We start from the raw sequence: 18976 nt of genomic DNA on the forward strand, positions 1-18976 counted from the left end.
TCACATGTGTACCTTACCTCTTCATACTTTCTGTTTACTTCTCTGTACTTCTCCATGTTATATTATTTAGGTTTATCTCTTTTTCTCAAGGGTTGTGTGGGAGAGAGGTCCTGGAATCCTAACTCCGCCCTAATATAAAGGCATATAATCAATCAATCTCTTCTGATATTTTCTCTTTATCTCGCTCATAATCTCTTTTTTGTCTCTCACATTCCGTTATTTGTTCTGATCTTTCTTCTATTTATTTTTGTTTTTTTTTCTCCACTTCTCTCACCCTTCACTCTTAACTTCCTCTGTCTTTCTACTCACTCCATGTCTATCTAGTTCTCTTTTGTTTTCAACTTCTTGTGGTTTTTCTTCAGTGTTACGCTTCTCTTCCTTCTCTCTCTTCACACCCAATCAATATCACAATTATCTCTTCCATATTGTTTACTTCCTGTCATGATTCCTCACACTCTTCCTGCTCCTCCTCGTCCTCCATCATTCACTCCCCTCCCCTCCTCTTTTTTCTTCTTCTTCTCCTCCTCCTCCTCGTCCACCTTCTCCTCCTTATCCCCTCCTCCTCTTCCTCCATCATTTACTCCCTCTCTCCCAGAACGAGGGGTTCTTTTTTCTTCTCCTCTTTCTACTCCTTTTCTTCTTTCATTCCTACCTCTTCTCCTCCTCCTTCTCCTTATTCCCTTCTCCACCTCCTCCTCCTCCTCTATCTCCTTCTCCATCATTTACTCCTTATCCCTCCCCTCCTCATTCTTTTCTTCTTCTTCTTCTCTTCTTCTTCTTCTTCTTCTTCTTCCTCTCCTTCTCCTCCTCCTTTTACGTTTTATATTCCTCACCATTCTCCTCCTTTTACTTTTTATATTCCTCCTCCTTTTACTTTTTATATTCCACCTCCTCCTCCTCATCAATTCTCCTCCTTTTACTTTTTATATTCCTCCTCATTCTCCTCATCCTCCTCCTCATTCTCCTCATCATCCTCCCCATCCTTCCCCTCCTCCTTTATTGTCCTCTATTCATCTTTCATTTTTTCCGACTCTTCTCTCTCTATACAGTATGTCTACCTTACCTTTCTCCTTCCATATATACATGATTTTTATACGTGGGTGTGAGTATGAGTTACTCATCCATAGCATAGCTCATTCATTCGCTTTGAACTAATAATATCTGCTCTGTGTGTTCAGACTCCGGAGTGTAGTAGTAGGCCACACTGTGTTAGACGAGTGAGTGCACTAATGAGGGCTCCACACCCACACCACTCAATGCTAGGCAAAAATAAATATTTAATATTTTTCTGTTTTCTGTTTAGGGCTAAAATAATTAAAAAATGAAATAATTCAAAAAGGTTACTGAGATTGTATTTTTATTTCTATATCATATTTATTCACAACTAGTAGGCATCGCAACGGCCTTAATATAGGCTGAATTTCAGCCTACTCATGCTCAACTATATGATGTCCATGCTCACTGTAATAGGACTTCCAATCTATTCCTGAAAAAATTCTGATTGAAATTTGAAATTTCGGCTTGATGGTGCATGGAAAAATATGAAATTGAGAAAAATAAGAGAAATGTAGGTATAGTGAGGTCCACATTATTATGGCAGTGTTTGATTAGCAATGGTATTGCTATCCTTGTCTATCATTCAACAAAGCGGATAGCGCTATCTCCCTCTGGCTTTGCTCTGTTGCCAGATCGGCTCTTAACAATGTAGAATTAATAATCAATTAACACAATATTTCGTCTTAATTATGAAAATTCATTAGGAAATCATTAAAAATATAATTTCTTGTTCAATAAAATATAATTGTTTATTTTAAACGAGAATGAACAATTGATATTACATAAACTTGTATCAGCTACCGTCAAGAAGGCATTGACAAGACAGTGAAGATCGGCAACGTTGTTCTCCTCTCTTTCTCCACTGCCATTATAACGTGGACCGTCTAGTAACGTGGACTTCACTATAGCCGTTCCTAGCTCCGCAACGTTGCCTGATATGTTTTCTATATGGATATGGAAGTCTAGTATAATATTATATCTATATAGTAATCGGTAATTTCATAGTGGTGTATGAACGTATACTTATACAGTTGTTCACGGAATAAAGGATAAGATGCATAAATGTTATAAGTAATTTGATGGGTGTTTTGGTAATTAAATCCTATTTATTGTGACATTTATGAGAAGAGAATTTGTATGTTTCATAGTATGAGAATCACATTTTCCCTCATAAGTTCCCAACGATGAATATCCAAAATGTTATTCCGATTAATATTGCCTCAATGACGAACCCTTTCTCAAATGTTTATTGAATCATTCAGAATTAATATACAAATTACAGAAAAGTACCACAGGCTAACTTGCGCCCAAAATGGTTCCAATTCTAATTTATACAACAGTCCAAATGTAGCTAGAGGTTATAAGAGTCACTTTGAAATTCTTCAATTACACACTCAATTTACAATCCATACAAACAAAAATCATGTTGATCCTAATCTAATCCAAATAATTAGGACTCGAGTATTGTCTTGGAAGTTGCAGTTGAATGGGAAAAGAGACGTCGGAAGACCGAGGAAGCGGTGGACACCGGAACAGGCTCTACAAGCAAGCCTAGTTCATGATGGATGATGATGATGTATTGTCTTCAATGATGAACTCTCTATAAAATTGTGATTCCAATCTAATCCGAATTGTGATTCATTTATTGTCCTGAATCACTAAATTCTCTATCAAATTTAATTGAGATAAACTGCTAAAGCCATTTGAATAAAGAATAAAGCCATTTGCTAATCATTGTCAGGAATATCACTATAATACCGTAAAAAGATTCACACTGTCATGTCAGCATTCCTCCTCTTAAAACAATCTCAATAGAATAGACTGAATGAATCAATCATTCACTGATTTCACATGATTTCCATTCACTGATTTAATCTGAGTTAAAATCTCCATCAGATTCAAATCCAAATTTCGATTATTGTCCTCTACGGTGACTCCTCCTCCAAATTGTTTATCTAATTCACATAGAATGTCATCATCAATGACTAGCCCTTCTTCAAATTGCAGTTCCAATCCTAATTTCCCTCATTGTCCTGAACTATGACTAGCCCATTACTCACCTTCAAATTATTATGATTCCACGCCGAGTTAGTTATAGGATCCTATAGTCATGTTTGTAAATAATTCTGAGAATGACGAGCCTCCAGTTGTACGTCGTCACACTATATTCACTTCCAACTGTCATAATTCCCACTACTATTACGATATTCTCCTTAGAATTCCTTACGTAGCAGCAACACCTCCCATTCGAGCAATACTGTCGACTGGTGTGAATGCCACAACACCACACGCGCCTCTTTTCCAAGGAAGTGGTTAGTATCCTTATCAGCTTTGCATCCTTGTATCATTGCATTCCGTATCTGTATCCTCCTATCAACCTCCCTTGACGTCAACACTTTCAATTTCTCGATTTCCTCGCCCCACTTTAGAAAATTCGCAGAAATCTAACTGCGTTGCTATAACTTGTGGTCAATGTTTAGTTCGAGAGACTGGTTAAACCCATTGATTAAACCGGTGTATGTTGCTTTTCCCTCTGATATACAGCTGTATATTCACAATACAGTGGTTGTTGGTAGTTTTCCTTCTGATATACAGCTGTATATTTATGTACAAAACTCTGCGGTCGAATGTACTCAGAAGTCAGTTTGTGTATTGGTGGTAGGACGTGACTGCTTAGCGACTAGTTTGGAGGGAATAGAAGGTGAATAAATAGTGAAATTGTGGATTTGAGAATTAAGTGACTGCAAAGCGAATAGTTTGGACGAAACAGCAGGTAAATGAATAGTGAAATAGGATGTTTGGATTGAAAATTTGTGAATTTGGATATTTTGATTCTGCTACTCTCATTATCCCTTGGAGACAGTTTGTTACAATTTAGATAGATATATCAACAACATATAGATACTAAAGCTGCGTTTACACCAAAGTTATTAACAAAATTTTAATATCTCAATCCTTATAGATTCTTTTAGATTGAACGGAACTTGACAAACACATATATTCATCATGTGTATGATAAGTTATGTTCAATCTAATAGAATCTATAAGGATTAAATTAATAACATTTTTGTAATAACTTTGGTCTAAACGCAGCTTAACTGTGTTATCATTCCATATTGGAACAGCTCGAAATCTCCCTCTGAAAACAGTTTTTTGTATTTACTAAACAATTTTGTCGTATGTTCTCAAGGTGTATTCATTATAACTAGTAGTTCTGTGAACAGTAGATCATACGCTCAGTAAGTTATATTGACCTGTTTGTTATGTTTTCTCAAAAATTAATAAATAATTTATCAATTTAAAATGTCTAGAAAAAATCCTAAATCAACATAGAGCTTTCTGTCCTATCGTACCGTGACGTGTCGTCCCGGAATGTGAGTGTGAGCGCTGTTATCAGGTCTGGCTGCAACTGCTGTCAACGTTGATGGAAAGACACATTTTCAAGATGTTCGATGTTTTTGAACGGGTAGTAGGCCTATTATAGCACTACAGAGGTAGTGATTATAGTCAACTGTCTACTAACGTTATATTAATGAAAAGATACATTTTCAAGATGTTCGATGTTTTTGAACGGGTAGTATTATAGTCTACTAGACAGCTGATATATGATGAATTATTCTAAAGTCTGATTTTTACTCTAATATTGGCGTATGAAGAAGGCTCCTTTTTCCTTTTATATTATCCTTGAAATGCAAAATTTCCAAAAACCTTGTATATATGTCGACGCGCAATTAAAAAAGGAACACACCTGTCAAATTTCATGAAAATCTATTACCGCGTTTCGCCGTAAATGCGCAACATATGAACATATTAACATATAAACATTTAAACATTAAGAGAAATGCCAAACCGTCGACTTGAATCTTAGACCTCACTTCGCTCGGTCAAAAACATTTATTTTGAAATTGATATCGATTTAGATGATCACTACAAATTTTATCATATTTCAAGATCAAGAGTACAGTGCCCCTCAGATCTTAAATCTCTCTCTGAAAACAGTTTTGCATTCACAAAAAAATTGTTGTTGTTTGTAGGCCTACTCAAGGTGTATTGATTACAAAAACTATTATGTTGAAATTGATATTAATTCAGAAAATCATCATCATATTTCAAGAGTACAGTAGCCTTCAATGATCAGGTGCGATTGCAAAATGTTAAATTTCAAGGAAATCCTTGAAACATGATAGTAGGCCTAGTGATACTGCAACTGCAGATTTTATTGTAAAATTGATCAGTGTTTTCTTAATAATTTATTGCGTAGTGTCCATTGTTTCTGTTCTAACATTACCTTTTAATTAGTGTTATTGATTAGGAAACAGTCCAATTGAGTTTTTATTGAGAAAATTTCATCTCCAAACAATGAAATGGAAGAAGATAAAAATAACAACTTGCATCAACTTATTGAAATTGGACTATTGATGGACAATTTTTCGAAAAACTCTATTCAATACAAAGTAAATCACGTTGAACATAGTAGTTATCAACTTGAAAGTTGACATTTTTTTTATCGTGATATCGTGATACTCTTGTCGTCAAATAGTTCACTAGACTGAAATTATTGGCAAGTGACAACGAATTTCGAAATTTAGATGACAATCCATTGTTATCAAACTGTTTATTTCAATAAATATTTTCACACAAAATACTTCAAAGGAGTTTGAGTTTTTTTTTTTTTTTTTTTGGTAGATCATCGAATTTGATACATTATAATAAATTAGATTCTTCGACGGAAAAATGTATCACTAGTATTACATCAATAATGTAAATTTGGGAGAAAAATAGAACAAGGAGTATCCTTAGATTTTCTCTCCCGGTCAGTCCTCTCTTGTAAAAATAATAAATGAATAATAATAATTATGAATATCATCAATTAGATAATTTTGTTGTTGTTTAGAATCATCAAAGTTTTCCAATTTCGTAAATTCTTGAGAGGCTATTGTTATTTTACAAATATTGATTTATCTGAAGTCAGACAAAGATAAATAAGTTCTATTTACAAAATTACTCATCTTCTAAAGCAATTTGAATACGTTATTAGAACCATTCGAGCTAAATTCGATAATACACGTTAGAACCATTCGAAAATTTGAATATGTGATACAAAATTATTGTCATTTATTTGTCTTGGAATTTTTCAGTATATTTGACAGGTTCATTAGACGTAGAAAACTTGATTACTGTGTTGAGATTGTCTTTAAATTGTCAGCATTTCTAATAAATGAAATCAATGTGTACAATCTAATAATTCTGCCAGCCTGTAGTGAATCTAAAGCTATAAAATTATTTGATAGGCAGATAGGCATACTATTCAATACAAAGTAAATCACGTTTAACACAATAGTTATCAACTTGAAAGTTTACAATTTTTTATCGTGATATTCTTGTCGTCAAATAGTTCACTAGACTGAAATTATTGTCAAGTGACAACGAATTTCTGAAAATTAGATGACAATCCATTGTTATCAAACTGTTTATTTCAATTAATATTTTCACACAAAATACTTCAAGACGATAACTCACTTATTTGTCAAAGTGTAAATTTGAATTGGTATTTTCAATCTGGGTTTATTTGACAAATAAATTGACTTGAAAAGCTCTTGAGCTGTTGGAAGAGCGGCGTATTGGTTTTTGACATTGAGCCAATTTATTCAATATTGCTATTTTCTATCACTTTTTATGTCTTCAAGCACCTGAAATATTTTATTACCCATCATTATGCATGACGTAGTCTTTTAATTTGTTTACCTTGAAACTAATTACATGATGAAAGCTACTTTCGTTGCTTTCTTCTGCTAGTAGTTTTATCAACGGATTGCTTCAAAATAAGTAACAATTTTGAAGATAGATAACTCGAAACTTTTTAAATACATCGGCCATAGAGCTGCTCAATTGAAATCTTGAGCTCGGGTGACCTCAAGTTCTTCATTTATTCTTCATTCATTTATACAATTAGTACATTATCAAAATGATAGGGAGAGGAAAAATAAGGTAACCTTGTGCTATTCCTCTCCCAAATTTAGATAGATAACACATAGTCCTTCGGTTAGTTCTTCAATTCACAAAATTTTCAGGCCTCAAGTATTTTCACAAAGTAGATTTTCAAATTTAGATGCTTCAAAACTAAACATAAAAGACATTTATTGAAGTATGTTGCTCTTTAAGTAAGTTGACAAACCTTTTTTCAAACTTGAGATCCTCAAGATCTTGGATTGGTCTACTAGCAGCCAATAGCAGCAACTAAGATAAAACCTACAATTAATCAATAAAAAATGAAAATTAATTATAACAAAATAACAATTAATTAATAAGAAACGAGCGATTCTGTCTATTGTGGGATCCACTCCAAACTATCAGCATTTAGTCAGCATAATTAGTTTTATGGGACACATACCTCTTATTTTTAAGAAATTCTGACAGATTGCAATGAATCTCACTAAACAATAATTTACTCAATAAAAATAAGCTCAACAATTATTGGCTTTCTTTTATTAAGATACATATTTGTTCAGTAGGTAGCTATTAAGATACATTGTTAATAATAATACATATTGAGCTGAGTACAGACTTATGCACCACGAACACGCGCATTTCACTTTTCATCAGCTATTATCAGAGAAATCTTCTATTATGTGCTATCATGCTATGCTTATTATGTCTGTATTTGTACAGAAACGTGTCGTCAGCTGATGAAAAGCGAAATGTTCGTGACCCATAAGTCTGTACGCACCCCTGTATTCCAAAGAAATTCTTGTAGATATCTTCGATATCGGTTCTAATATATTTTTCAGAATGATTCACTGTTCACTCCTCTTTTAATTAGGTATACCATGATTTTTGATAAGTCTTGATTATTCATGATGCGTCAGAATACTAGGCAGCTTACTGCCCTGAAATCTCCATTGATTCAGGAAAATAGATGGAAGCAATTATTAATAAATGTCCAGTCATTTTGTGTCGATCCGCTCTTTTCTACATCAAGATTGGAAAAAGCTATTAATACATGTCAAGTCATAGTTTTTGTGACAATATCCCCATTTCTACATGAAGATTGAATGCAGCCTCATTCAGATTGAATGCAGCGTCATTCAGATTGAATGCAGCCTCATTCAGATTGAATGCAGCCTCATTCAGATTGAATGCAGCCTCATTCAGATTGAATGCAGCCTCATTCAGATTGAATGCAGCCTCATTCAGATTGAATGCAGCCTCATTCAGATTGAATGCAGCCTCAATCAGATTGAATGCAGCCTCATTCAGATTGAATGCAGCCTCATTCAGATTGAATGCAGCCTCATTCAGATTGAATGCAGCCTCATTCAGATTGAATGCAGCCTCATTCAGATTGAATGCAGCCTCATTCAGATTGAATGCAGCCTCATTCAGATTGAATGCAGCCTCATTCAGATTGAATGCAGCCTCATTCAGTTGTAAAGGATTAATACCTCACAACCTAAAGTGGGTTATTCTATTGATCATAGTGGTAATTTTGTTGTAGAATGTGGAAACTATTGTCTCTCTTGATATCTACTGCCTCAGTCTTCATTTATTTTGTCACTTAGTCAAGTTTCATTTTTATATCTATTTCACTCTGTGTTGTTTAAAAATGAGAATATTGAAATAAATCTCATTTTTACTTTCCTTGCCCTATTACCATAAGTAAGGAAAGTATTGCTTTCCAAAAAAAATTAGGGTACCCTAATTTCAAGTTTTCTATACGTTTCAACGTCCCCTGAGTCCAAAAACATGATTTTTTATTTATTTATTTATATTTATTCCATGAAAACATAGTAAGGCTCACAGACAAACTCCAGTACGTGCCTTAATGACATATTTGATAGTATAACATTACAATTAACATACAAAAAGAAAATAATATCACACTTCATTAAATAATCACGATTCAGTATAACTAATAAGATTGGAAGAGAATGATATTTGGATTCGATTCCGGAAAGTTGGTAAAGGGGTATAGGATGAAGGATTTGAATCTGGGAAAAATATGTTTTCATATCAATGATTCCAACTCGATTTCATGATTTAAATGGCATCATAGAGAAAAGAATACAAGTGTAATATTTAATTTCTGATTGAATTAATCGATTTGTTATCTGTTTTTTTTGCAGATGATGGAATATCCTGAACGGCATCCCCAATTTTGATGCAGACTGAAGAAGAAGAGACACCTGCAGACCAAGACCAAGAACAAATCTGTTGCTGTGATTGCACAAGCAGCAGCAGCAGCAGCAGTAGTAGTAGTGAAGCCGGAGACCCCCCCAACCCCCTTGACCCCCCTGACCCCCTTTTCGAAAGTGCCCCCTTTGATTTTCCGGTTGAAAAAGGTGCTCTCAACCTTATTGTCAAAATCGAGCCCATTGTTGAAACCGACTCTCTTGTCAAAAGTGTGTCCCCTGATCATCTTGTCAAAAACGTGCCCCCTCTTGAATCTGTTGTCAAAAACGATAATCTTGAACCTCTTGTTGAAAACGATAACCTTGAGCCCTCTGTTGAAAATTATCCTTTTGTCAGAAACAACTCTTTGGAACCTTTTGATCCCCTTGATCCTCTCTCCAAAAACAACTTTCTTGACCCTCTTCCCGAAAACACCCTCCTCGACAAAAACGATAACGTTGACTCTACTGAACACCTTGGTCATTCCCCTTACTCCCCTGACCACCTTGATTATTTTTTCAAAAACGATCCCCCTGACCCAATTAACCCCATTTCCAAAAACAATCTTCATCCCTCTGACCCCCTCGATCCACCAAACCCCTCTGACTCCCCCATCACCGTTTTCAAGAACAATCTCCACTCATCTGACCCCCTCAATCCAAACCATCCTGACTCCCTTAACCCCATTTTCAAAAACAATCTTGACCCCTCTGATCCCTCACCGCCTCTCAATGACCCCTCCGTCCTTGTCGTGACCCCGGCTACCCCCGACAGCCCTGACATGGGTGGGGGCAAAGTACCGCCCCCCACCCCTACGCCGCCGCACAGCCCTGGCGCCCGCAGTGGGGCCTGCCCCAGTCCTGGCCCCCGCTTCAAGCTGCTGACTGATGGCGAGGTGCAGTGCTGCTACCTGCATCACACGCGCACCGTTGTCAGCAAAATACTCGCCAGCAAGTTCCTACGTCGCTGGGAGAACCATCGGCTCTACCTCAACGACACGCACATCTCCTCAAAAACTGTGAGTAGACTACTGATAAAAATAATCAAAATCAAACATGTATAGACAACATCACTAAATCAAAAACAAGTATCGTGGTCAATTATATATAAAATTTATACTATAGTATACAATGAAAAGGTACAATAACTATTGAATGAAAAAGACTAAGAAATTGTCAAAAACCACAGGGGTAAATCATGGTTTATCAGAGATTGACAATGGTGTAATAACCGAAACCGGCATTTCTAAGTATCAATAAATCTGTGGTTTTTGACAATTTGTTAGTCTTTTTCATTCAATATGAATAATTACCACAATATGAAATTCTCAACTACACAAAAAGTACAATGTAACCCTCAAAAGCCATTGGATTAAGTTACCTGCCACCGAAATTAGATTCCTAAGAAAATTGGTGGGCAAAACGAGAAGAAGAAGTGAATTCGTATGGCTTTTAATGGTGGGGAGACCCTTACGGGAAGGTTCCACCTCGCCTGAATATATAATTTAAGTCGTCAATGGGCCTGACGACTGTCATACTTCAGCCAGGACCGTACCCATTCGATAACACGGTAAACGAGGAGAGATAGATGGAGACATGAGAGGGTAAGACAGAAGGTGCTGAGTGAGAATGTGGAAGAAAATAAGCTCAAATGGTTTGGACATTTTACTAGGATTGAGGAATGTAGAGGGGTAAATCAAGTGGTGGGGGCCAGGAGAGAAGGGAAACGAAGGAAATGTAGACCGCGAATGAATTGGGAGAGCTACCTTGAAGGCCTAGGTCGAGAGAGTGGAAGTTCCATGAGGGGAATGAGAAGAATGGCTGAGGACCGGGAAGCGTGGAAGAGATGGGTCGTGGCTGGGACCCCTATGATGTCACGGCAGAAGGGAAAAGAAAAAGAAGAAGAAAACGTAAATTTTGGTGAATTAAACATTATTATATCTGCATGCTCCAAAAATTCTTCAATTATATAAAAAGGGGTTTTAAGTAGCCACGTATCCAATTTCCTAAGAAATATTGCATGAGTGTATTTAGAGATGCAGTCTAATAACTTATAATACACCTTCTTACAAATTATACTGATAATATCATCATAGTGCTCAGTAGCTGTTGAACATATTGAATATAAGATCATGTATTGACCATGTCTCATAAGACATCAAATAATGATGTAAAGTCAGTCAAATATGCGCATTTCTTCTGTAACATATCAAGTCTACTTACAGTTTACATTTGATCTTCTAGACAAATATATTTGTGTAGTTTATTTTCGCTTGTGACATAATTCAATATGGTCAACTGCTATCGTGCACTGGTAATGAAATAGGAGCTACAACTATTACAAATACTATTAGAGAAATATATTATTGTTTTCTATATGTTGTCTACTTGACCACACTAGACGTATCTTCAGAGCTAAGTAAATTTTATATTAATTTGATCTTCTTGAAAAAAATATCTGGGTAGTTTATTTTCACTTGGGACATAATTCAATATAAATGACAACTACCATGCACTGTAATAAAATAAGAGCTGCAACTATTACAAATACTATTTAAGAAATATATTTTCCATTTGACTACTTGACAAGACTAGGCGCATCTTCAGAGCTACGTAAAGTTTGCGAACACTTTGTATCACACTGTTATAGACCAGAAATAGCAAGTAGTACAGGAATAATAATTGCCCTGTATGAAGTTAATGTGAACTACTCAGGTCAACAGAACTTGATGATGTAGACCGTAGAGAACTAGAATAACTTCAAATCTATATCTAGAACAGACAACTAATATGAAAAACGGCAGGCCTCAGTCAATTAATCAATCAACCAGATTATTTATCGTCTGTTAACTGTACGAAACACGTCAACCTATCAGAATTTGTAGGCATGGGAAGGTCTGATGTTTCCTATAACACTAATGCTGACATTTTAAAGTGGATCTTTCTAGAGAATATTGCGGCTCATCTCTTGAGAGGCCTCTCAACTCCTAACTACGTCAATCGTCAAACCAGTTCTAGTGAGATTCACGTCATCTGTCAGCATTGGTTGGATGCAAAGCCTTGGTGTTACTTATGAGGATTGCTGACAGCTGAAAATGCGTCTCACTTGAGCTATGGAAGTTTTTTCGTTTCCAATTCTGGATTAAACAAATGTTCCTTGAACATCCGTTGTCGCGAATGTATTTGGAATTTCGCCAAAAAATTTCCTTTATGGAATTATGTCTCTTGTCAATTGTGATGTGTACCAAGTTGGCCTTGAGCTACGTATAATTTCAAACAGTTTTTGAATGTTCTAGGGTGTTTTTTCGTTATTTTAGGGACTGAAAAACATTGAATTATAGATATGTGTAAGAATTTTCTATCTTCAAAATTAAGATTTGAGAAACTCACTCAATTTATTGTGGTGAATCTCCGGGAAACCCTTTTTGAACGAGCATAGCGAGCTTATACTGATGACAAGAGAGGTTTGAGTCGTCCTTTTACAGGTTTTTATGTTCGACGATAACTTTCGAGTTTCTTCATCAATCATAACCTCATTTCGGACTTTTAAATTATTATCTAAATTTGGGAGAGAAATAGTACAAGGAATATCCTTAGTTTTTCTCTCCCATTACGTGCTTCTTGTAAAAATTATAATAATAATAATAAATAAATAAATCAACTTGAAATTCTCAACACATATTCTTTGAACCATTATACAGATCGAGTAAGATGGCCACGAACTTGACTCACTCCTTCTCCATTTGGGGATATAACAGGTGATGGTGGATTTAGGTTTGTGTGTAAATGCCGTCGTCGACCATGACATGGTGAGGAACTCACATTGGGTAGATTTCAATTTATCTAAATAACCTAAAAGATTCTTTTCAATTACGTTTGAAGGGGAAGGATAGGTTTATACTTTTGAATTGTAATATGCTGATATTATTAGAAATGTTTTGATTCTTAGGCCCGGTTGCACAACAGCCGGTTAAATTTTAACCGTGATTAATTTCTCGAGAACCAATCAGAGGAGTTTTTGAAAAGACGGCTTCTCTGATTGGTTCTCATGGAATTAATCACGGTTAAAATTTAACCGGCTGTTGTGCAACCGGCACTTGAAGTGCGTACAGATTTACGCGCCGCGAACATGAGCAGTTCACTTTTAATCAGCTGATGCCAAGCTTTTTATATCTGTATCTTACAAAGACCTTATAAAGAGATATAGACCCACAATGCCTATGCCTTCCCAATGATAGCTCTTACTTGAAATTGAAGGCCGCCATTGGGGTATTTTAGCACGCGATATTATATATTATTTATTTGTAATACTATAGATCACAAAGGCATTGGTGGCATTGGTATGTAATATAATGATCTTATGGGTTGCCCCCTCAATGGCGGATTTCAATTCCAAGTACGACACTAGCGCTGCATGTGAGTCTATGCATCTTTAAGGTCTTTGGTATCTTACCGTTTCTGTAAAAATACAGATATAGTCAGCTGATTAGAAGTGAATTGCTCATGTTCTCGGCGCGTATATCTGTACGCACCTTTAGATAATAAACACAAATAACGAACAGTCATTTGATCAGCTGTTTTAGCTCATTTGAAATTTGGACAACATGAATGTCATTTTGAGCGCGAGTTCTACAACTCAAGTGGTCACTAGTTTTTTGTTATACTTAGACCAGTCAATGAAGACAAAAGACAGAGGTCTGCGCAACAAATAAGGGAAAAACTGAATTTTTACAGGTTATTAGTATACAACACAGTACATAGCATGCAACCGCAGAGTCCTCCCGCTTGCTTACCAGGCAGAGAATCGGCAACGCCGTTCTCCTATCTTTCTTCACTGCTATTATAACGTGGACTTCACTTCACAATTTTACACTTTGTCGAATAAAAATTTAAGCTTTGGTTTTTTGAAAAAAAATTTCGTCTAACAGTTAGAGCTCGTTTTAAGAAATTTCCTTTGAAATGGAACGTATTTCAATTGAGTGGCGCAATTTCGGCTTCTACCTATGTTTTGTGGCGTATCTTCGGCGGTCCATACAAATTATGTAGAATTACGTGTGAAGTTTACCTGTTGTGATCATTAAGAACTAGTAATATTTTTCAAAATGATGCAGAAACAAACTTTGACAAACTGAAAGATTTCAGTTTGAATAAAAATATCCAACTGGTTGGGAAATATTTTCATTTGCATAAATTTTCCTTGTGTGATGACCTCCGTTGAAAACTGATATTTTCATTTGTATTTCCAAGGTTAAAAAGCTTTTCCGAGTCGAGTATTGTATTGCTTTATAGTTTCCCACTCAGGCCTACTAGAATATGCGTTATTTCTTTAGCAATTCTTTATATTGAGCAATAAATCATAACTCAAGAAGAAAAGTAGTGTGTTTTTTACTAGTCAACTAAGTTGAATTTAGATATTCATATTGTAAAGTTTCATTTTTCAAAGTAATGGATCAATTACTGAAAGAGTTGATTTTCTTTGACAGAGTTCAGTGATGTAACAATATGCGTCATCCTATTGTCTTTTCTTCTTATTTATCACTTCTATTATTATTTTTTACCTTGATTTTCTCTCTTCTACTTCTCCAACTTGTTCCTCCATCCCTCCCTCACTTTCTCATCTTCCTCCTACATTGGTGTTGCTATCCTTGTCTATCATTCGAGAAAGCAGATAGCGCTGTACTCTTCTAGCTCATATCGTTTCTAACATTGTGGAAATAAATAAATACAGAATAAAATTACAGAGATGTTGCAAATATCTAGCGCTCTAATAGTAGCGCTCTCGAATTTCAATCTAGCTGTTTACCCTGTTGTCAATATTTGCAGTAGCAGAAGTCTTGAAAGTGAATTTTAGCATTCAATTTGGATTTTCGTTTAATAATAATTAGAAATATAAATAATTAACAAAATATATAAATTATTATGAAAATTCATTATTGAATCAAAGAAATATATATTTTTCATGAATAAAATATAGTTGATTATTATTAACGAGAGAATGAACAGTTGATATTACATCAGATATACTGGTATCCTTTGTAGAAGGGAGTGGCAAGGCACAGAATCGGTAATGCTGTTCTCCTATCTCTTTTTTCTGCCATTTTAACTTGGTAGTATATTCCATTACCTCGCATTCATCTACATTTCATCCATTTCCTTTGATGGATAGGATTCTCCCTCCTCTTATAGTTATTCATTTATCTTCTCCGTATCATCTTATCACTTCTGCTGTTGTTCCTCCTCTCTGTTTATTTATTTTTTCTCTTCTTATCCTTTTACTTGTCCTCCTTCTAGCTTTTTCTCCATCTTTTATTTTCAGCTTCTTCTACTCCTTACTTATCTGTTGAGCTGCTTCTGTTCTTCATGAGTTATATCTTTTTCGTGTCCAACTTCTTTCCCCTATTCTTCTCCTCCCCATCCACCACTTCCTTAAAATTAAAATTCTTTTTCCTTCTCTTCTCCTACTTCCTCTCCTTCTTCCCTCTCCTCCTCCTCCTCCTCCTCCTCCTCTTCCTTCTCCTTCTTCTTCTTCTTCTTCTTCTTCTTCTCCTTCTTCTTCTTCTTATTTTCTTCTTCTTCTTTCTCCTCCTTTTTCTTCTTCTTTTCCTTCCAGCTTTTTCTTCTTTATCTTATTCTCCAGTTACTTCTTCTCCTTCTCCTTCTTCTCCTACCTGTTTGTTCATCATCTTTTCTTCCATCTTCATTTCCGTTCGTTCTCCATCAAACTTTTTCTCCCTCTTCTTCTTCTTATTCCTTTTCCCCTCCTTCTTCTTCTTCTCCCTTCAGCCTTTTCTCATCATCTTCTTCGTCATCTTGTTCTTCTTCCTCCTTCAGTTTCTCATTTTCCTTCCTGTTCGGTCTTCATCTTTCCCTCCGTCTACGTCTCCCATTGCTTTTGTTGTTATTCTTATCGGAGGTTAGAGAAGTGGTGAGTGAAAATCAGAGATAGTATATAGCTACAAAAAAAAAAATGTATAGTATATACTATTTGTGAGTAAAAATGACGTGACGTAAGCCGCCCTTTGTTCCAGCTAATAGCAGCAGCCAACATACAACTCAAGCTCCTCTCAACTCAAGAGTCACTTTTGTCGTTTAAAAACGACTTCCTTAACTTTTCAACTGGTGTAAACAGTTTTTTCTCTCTTCTATTATTATTGTTCGGCCTCATGTCTTCAGCCATTGTCTTTCTCTGCAACTGTGAATGACGTCGTGAAATTATTAGTATACGGAACAAGTAACGTATTCCATTACGAGTTTGGAATACTATATTGGAATTGATTTGAAATAATAATTATACTTTGTATAAAACATTATTTGAATGTCAAGTATATGATAACTAGCCGTCAGACTCGTTATGTGTGTAATTGTGTAATAATTATACTTTGTATAAAACATTATTTGACTGTCAAGTATATGATAACTAGCCGTCAGGCTCTCTTCGCTCGCCATATCCGTCTAGCCAGGGGGCTCCGCCCCCTGGACCCCCGACTGGATCGTCCAAGAATGAGATCAGCAGGCTCGCTTCGCTCGCTTTTCATCTGAGCATTTTCATTATATGTTAGGACGATCCAGTCGGGGGTCAAGACTAAACGTCTGGCTAAACGGATATGGCGAGCGAAGCGAGCCTGACGGCTAGTTATATAATATTCCCAGGAATAGCTCTGATTGAAGTAGCAGTGCCCAATCAATTTTTCCGCGATAAATGCATTTCAATCTTCAACTTGGTGCCAACCTAACAAAGTCAACTCAACTTAATGCCAACCTGACAAAATTATTTATTTACTTACCAGTTAACAACTGTTTCGAAGAGGTACTCTCTCTAGATTATAGTTCTATATTAACATATGGTATGGCCTTTTTTCCTATCCGTTTAGCCAAACGTTTAGTCTGGACCCCCGACTGGATCGTCCTAACATATAATAAAAATGCTGAAATAAACATGCTGAAATAAAAATGCTGATCTCATTCTTGGACGATCCAGTCCAAGGGCAGAGCCCCCTGGCTTGACGGATATGGCGAACGAAGCGAGCCTGACGGCTAGTAAATTCTATAAGATTAAATAGATGAGTTTGTCAAGCACCGTTCAATCTTATAGGATTTATAAGGACGGCAAAAACCGTACGAACAAGAATCGATGTGTGTGTAACTGGCTATTAACGGATTCCGGAACGCCAATCATCCAATCGAATAGCTTCCTGCCAACTCATATGAAAACGCCTTTAAAAACGCTTCGTGTGGCTTGGCCCTTATAATTTACAAACCTTGTCATCCAAATTGAGGCAATAGTTCATAACCATGATACAAATTATAGAATGAATAATTACTATGATAGAAAAATACACATTGCTACTAGTAGTTCTGTGAACAGTAGACCTCATGCAGTTTTCTCATCCACAAGTATCTGATGTCACCTGTTTCAAATGTTAACAAACTCAGTTTACATTTGAATTTGTATCCCATATGATAAATCATCCAGTTCCGTGATAATCTTTCCATCTGATGAAAATATTTCTCAATTATTTGAAAATGGATTTCTTTCAGTCAAAAATATTATAATCTCTTTGCCTCAATCTGTTCATTTAATTATTTTTAATCAATTATCAATTTTTTTTCAAATCTGAGAATATTGATACTGATGGGAACGCATAATAATTCCAAGGCTGCAAAACAAAAAATATTGAAACCATATAGAAATAGACACGGCTTCTCCAGACATCTGTGTAATTCAATCAATCCACTTGTCAGCTGATTGATTATGAATAATTCTATAGTCTGATTAATCTTATCTTCAGAGTAGATGATTTATATGGTGATATCAGAGTATGGAGAGGAAGAATTCCTTTCCTTTTCATATAATCCTTAAAATGCAAATTTTAAAAAACCTGTGTACATCGACGCGCAGTTGAAAAAGGAATATTCCTGCCAAATCTTATAAAATTCTATCAACGCGTTTAGCCGTAAATGCGTTACATTACATACATACAAACATTCAGACAAAATAAAATCCGAATTAAAACATAGACATCACTACGTACGGCCAATTATTCATAAATTTGATCTTTTTTTTTATAGGTTACCAGACTGATTTCCCAGTCTACTTTCGTATTTGTGAGCATCAATTCAAGTCAGATATTAATGCGCATTGTGAGAGCAGTCTCAGAATGTTTATTAGATCTCAGATCAGATGTTTGTTCAGCTGTGATAGAAGTGTTGAATCAACTTTCCATGTGAAAGAATGCTTCATTGTTACTTCTCGTTGTTCATACTGATTTGTTACAAGAAAGAAGCAAAGTTTGTTTTGATCAATTAAATAAATATGTTCTGGAAACAGTTGAGTAAATATTACTATGTAGGCTACTGTAGATATAGATATATAGTTGCTGTAGATAGAGATATAGTGGGAGTGAGGTCTCTACTTTATTGTCAGGATTGGTTGAATGGGAATCATTAATGCTATCTGTAAGATTTATGCTGACGGTTTCAAGTGAATCTCAATATAGAAATACAGCATTCTTTGCTCTTCGCTCTATTGATTTCATAAGTAGTGTTTAAAATATGAATGTTAGCAGGTAACCCGTGCTCCGCAAAGGTCTAATTAAAGACAACATACTGAAATCTTGAAGAATTTGAAATAGGTTCATAACAATCCTCGGTGAACTAAGAATCTATATGCAAATGTCAATCAGTTCAGTAGTTCAGACGTGATGATGCGAATTTCCTATTGATTGATTGATGAGAATTTCCTATTCCGTACG

At 35.6% G+C, this 18976-nt stretch overlaps 1 protein-coding gene across 4 annotated transcripts in view; it reads left to right on the top strand.

Moving 5' to 3' along the window:
* Window positions 1-18976, top strand: part of LOC111056590 (C-Maf-inducing protein) — an 89716-nt gene that overhangs the window by 19054 nt on the left and 51686 nt on the right. For all 4 annotated transcript variants that reach the window (XM_039420608.1, XM_039420607.1, XM_022343972.2 and 1 more), the window contains exon 2: window positions 9180-10243. In XM_039420608.1, the coding sequence (XP_039276542.1) occupies window positions 9215-10243 (1029 nt within the window). In that variant the 5' untranslated portion in view covers window positions 9180-9214. The remainder of the gene's footprint in view (window positions 1-9179; window positions 10244-18976) is intronic.

This window comes from Nilaparvata lugens, chromosome 2 (assembly GCF_014356525.2).
Source record: "Nilaparvata lugens isolate BPH chromosome 2, ASM1435652v1, whole genome shotgun sequence".
NCBI lineage: Eukaryota > Metazoa > Arthropoda > Insecta > Hemiptera > Delphacidae > Nilaparvata > Nilaparvata lugens.